The sequence below is a fragment of the Anopheles darlingi genome, chromosome 2, assembly GCF_943734745.1.
Source record: "Anopheles darlingi chromosome 2, idAnoDarlMG_H_01, whole genome shotgun sequence".
Lineage (NCBI taxonomy): Eukaryota > Metazoa > Arthropoda > Insecta > Diptera > Culicidae > Anopheles > Anopheles darlingi.
Genome location: NC_064874.1, coordinates 44629403 through 44631902, shown reverse-complemented (window position 1 = coordinate 44631902; position 2500 = coordinate 44629403). Strand labels below are relative to the sequence as shown.

The window sequence follows — 2500 nt, the reverse complement described above, 5'->3', positions numbered from 1 at the left end:
CCCATCAGGACCGTTAGGTCCATTGGGTCCATTGGGTCCATTGGGTCCATTGGGTCCATTGGGTCCATTGGGTCCATTGGGGCCGTTAGGTCCGTTGCCAGATCCATCGGGACCATTGGGTCCATTGCCAGATCCATCGGGACCGTTGGGTCCATTGCCAGACCCTGCCGGGCCACTTGGACCATTTGAGCCATTCGGAGACGTTCCAGGCTGAGGTGCTGTACCTTGTCCGGTTGCCTTACCACATCGTTCGTTCTCCACGGCCCAGTCATGATTACAGCTTCCAATGTTATCATCCCAAACAGTTCCATCACCACAGCGGAACTGGTAACGTGTAAACTCTCCATTTCCATTCGAAACACATCGATAGAACGCTTTGCAATCATTCGGATCGCCCATGAAGCCATCCTCGGTACACGCTGGTGGTGTTCCAGCGGACGATGGCCGACTAGTGGTACCACTTGGTCCTTGCGTTGGCTTTGAGGTAGTACTACTCTGCACTTCATTTACTGCGGGATCCGGATTTTGATCAGTGCCGGACGGTGCCGGGGTAGGACCTGCTGTAGATGATGGCAGTTGCGTGGTACTAGATGGTTGTGCTGATGAAGAAAGAGGGGTTGAGGACTCAGTACTCTGCATAACAATTGTAGTGAGCATTGTTATTGTGCTTGTTGGTGTGTCTGTATTTGATGTAGAAGTAGGTGTTTGTGTTGTAGTGATTGCTTCTGTGGTTGATTCAGAAGCTGCTGTTGTTGTAGACTCTTGTGTAGTGACTGCTGGTGTTGATGCAGTGCTTTGTGGAGAAGTGGATTGTGTACTGGTTTGTGTTTGTGTTGTAGTGATTGCTTCTGTAGTTGATTCAGAAGATGCTGTTGTTGTAGACTCTTGTGTAGTGACTGCTGGTGTTGATGCAGTGCTTTGTGGAGAAGTGGATTGTGTACTGGTTTGTGTTTGTGTTGTAGTGATTGCTTCTGTGGTTGATTCAGAAGATGCTGTTGTTGTAGACTCTTGTGTAGTGACTGCTGGTGTTGATGCAGTGCTTTGTGGAGAAGTGGATTGTGTACTGGTTTGTGTTTGTGTTGTAGTACTAGCTTCTGTGGTTGATTCAGAAGATGCTTTTGTTGTAGACTCTTGTGTAGTGACTGCTGGTGTTGATGCAGTGCTTTGTGGAGATGTGGATTGTGTACTGGTTTGTGTTTGTGTTGTAGTACTAGCTTCTGTGGTTGATTCAGAAGGTGCTTTTGTAGTAGACTCTTGTGTAGTGACTGCTGGTGTTGATGCAGTGCTTTGTGGAGATGTGGATTGTGTGCTGGTTTGTGTTTGTGTTGTAGTGATTGCTTCTGTAGTTGATTCAGAAGATGCTTTTGTTGTAGACTCTTGTGTAGTGACTGCTGGTGTTGATGCAGTGCTTTGTGGAGATGTGGATTGTGTACTGGTTTGTGTTTGTGTTGTTGAAGATTCCGCCGAACTGGTCGGTTGTTGTGAGGTTGTTTGTGGTGTTGTGGGTTCTTGTGTGGTGGTCATTCCCATTGACGCGTCTACACTAGTAGAAGGCGAAATTGGAATGGTTGTAGGCGATGACGTGCTAGAATCTGTGGAGGAAGGTCCTTGTGATAAGGTGGTGTGTGTAGTGGTTGTTTCTGATGGTGTCGCGGGTGTTTCTGAGCTAGCTGAAAGTGTGCTTTGTGTAGACTCCGGTTGTAGTGTACTCGGTGTGGATTGTGATGTAGACATTTCCCCAACGGAAGGCTGCCTTGTCGTGGTAGCCTCGGATGTGGTGGTTTGTAGTGTTGTTGTGGATGTTGTGCTCTCTGAAGTGGATGTTTGTGTAGTTGTTTCCTGGGTAGCACTAGGAGTATTTGGTGCTTGTGTTGGTGTTTGTGTCTGTGTTGAACTTGGTGTAGCTGTTGTATCGGTGCTCGGCGTTGTCGGCGAAGTGATGGGTTTTGCGCTCGACGGAGACGTAGTCGATGGCGATTGAGTACTGGGTGAGGAAGTGGTTGGTGATTCGCTTGTTGGATTTTCTGAAGGAATACTAGAGACTGTTGGAGCAACTGTAGAAGTGGAGGTAGCAGATGTAGCAGTAGTAGAAGCAGTAGGTGCTGGAGTTGTTGTCGACTGAGGACCGGCAGCATTAGGAGGTTCAGTGACCTGATTAGCAGAATCAGGAATCTTGTTCCCATTATTATTATTATTGCCCTGGCTTTCATCAACTGTCTGTCCTTGGTTCTGATTATTCTGTCCTTGATTTTGATTGTTGTTGTTAGTATTTGATCCCTGGTTGCTATTACTTGATCCTTGTTGGTTGTTGCTGCTACTAGACATTTGATTTTGATTGCTATTCGAGCCTTGGTTCTGATTGTTCCATTGATTACCAGTGTTCGAACCTTGGTTCTGATTACCAGATTGTTGATTTTGACCCTGATTCTGGTGGATGGTTGTTGTGCTGTTAGTAGATGTTTGACTACTACTAGTCGACTGACTGGTTGTTGTGGATTGG

General features: G+C 46.8%; 1 protein-coding gene across 3 annotated transcripts in view; it reads right to left on the bottom strand.

Moving 5' to 3' along the window:
* Positions 1-2500, bottom strand: part of LOC125949235 (mucin-22-like) — a 60842-nt gene that overhangs the window by 4683 nt on the left and 53659 nt on the right. For all 3 annotated transcript variants that reach the window (XM_049676062.1, XM_049676063.1, XM_049676064.1), the window contains exon 4: positions 1-599. This exon is cut by the window's left edge. In XM_049676062.1, the coding sequence (XP_049532019.1) occupies positions 1-599 (599 nt within the window). The remainder of the gene's footprint in view (positions 600-2500) is intronic.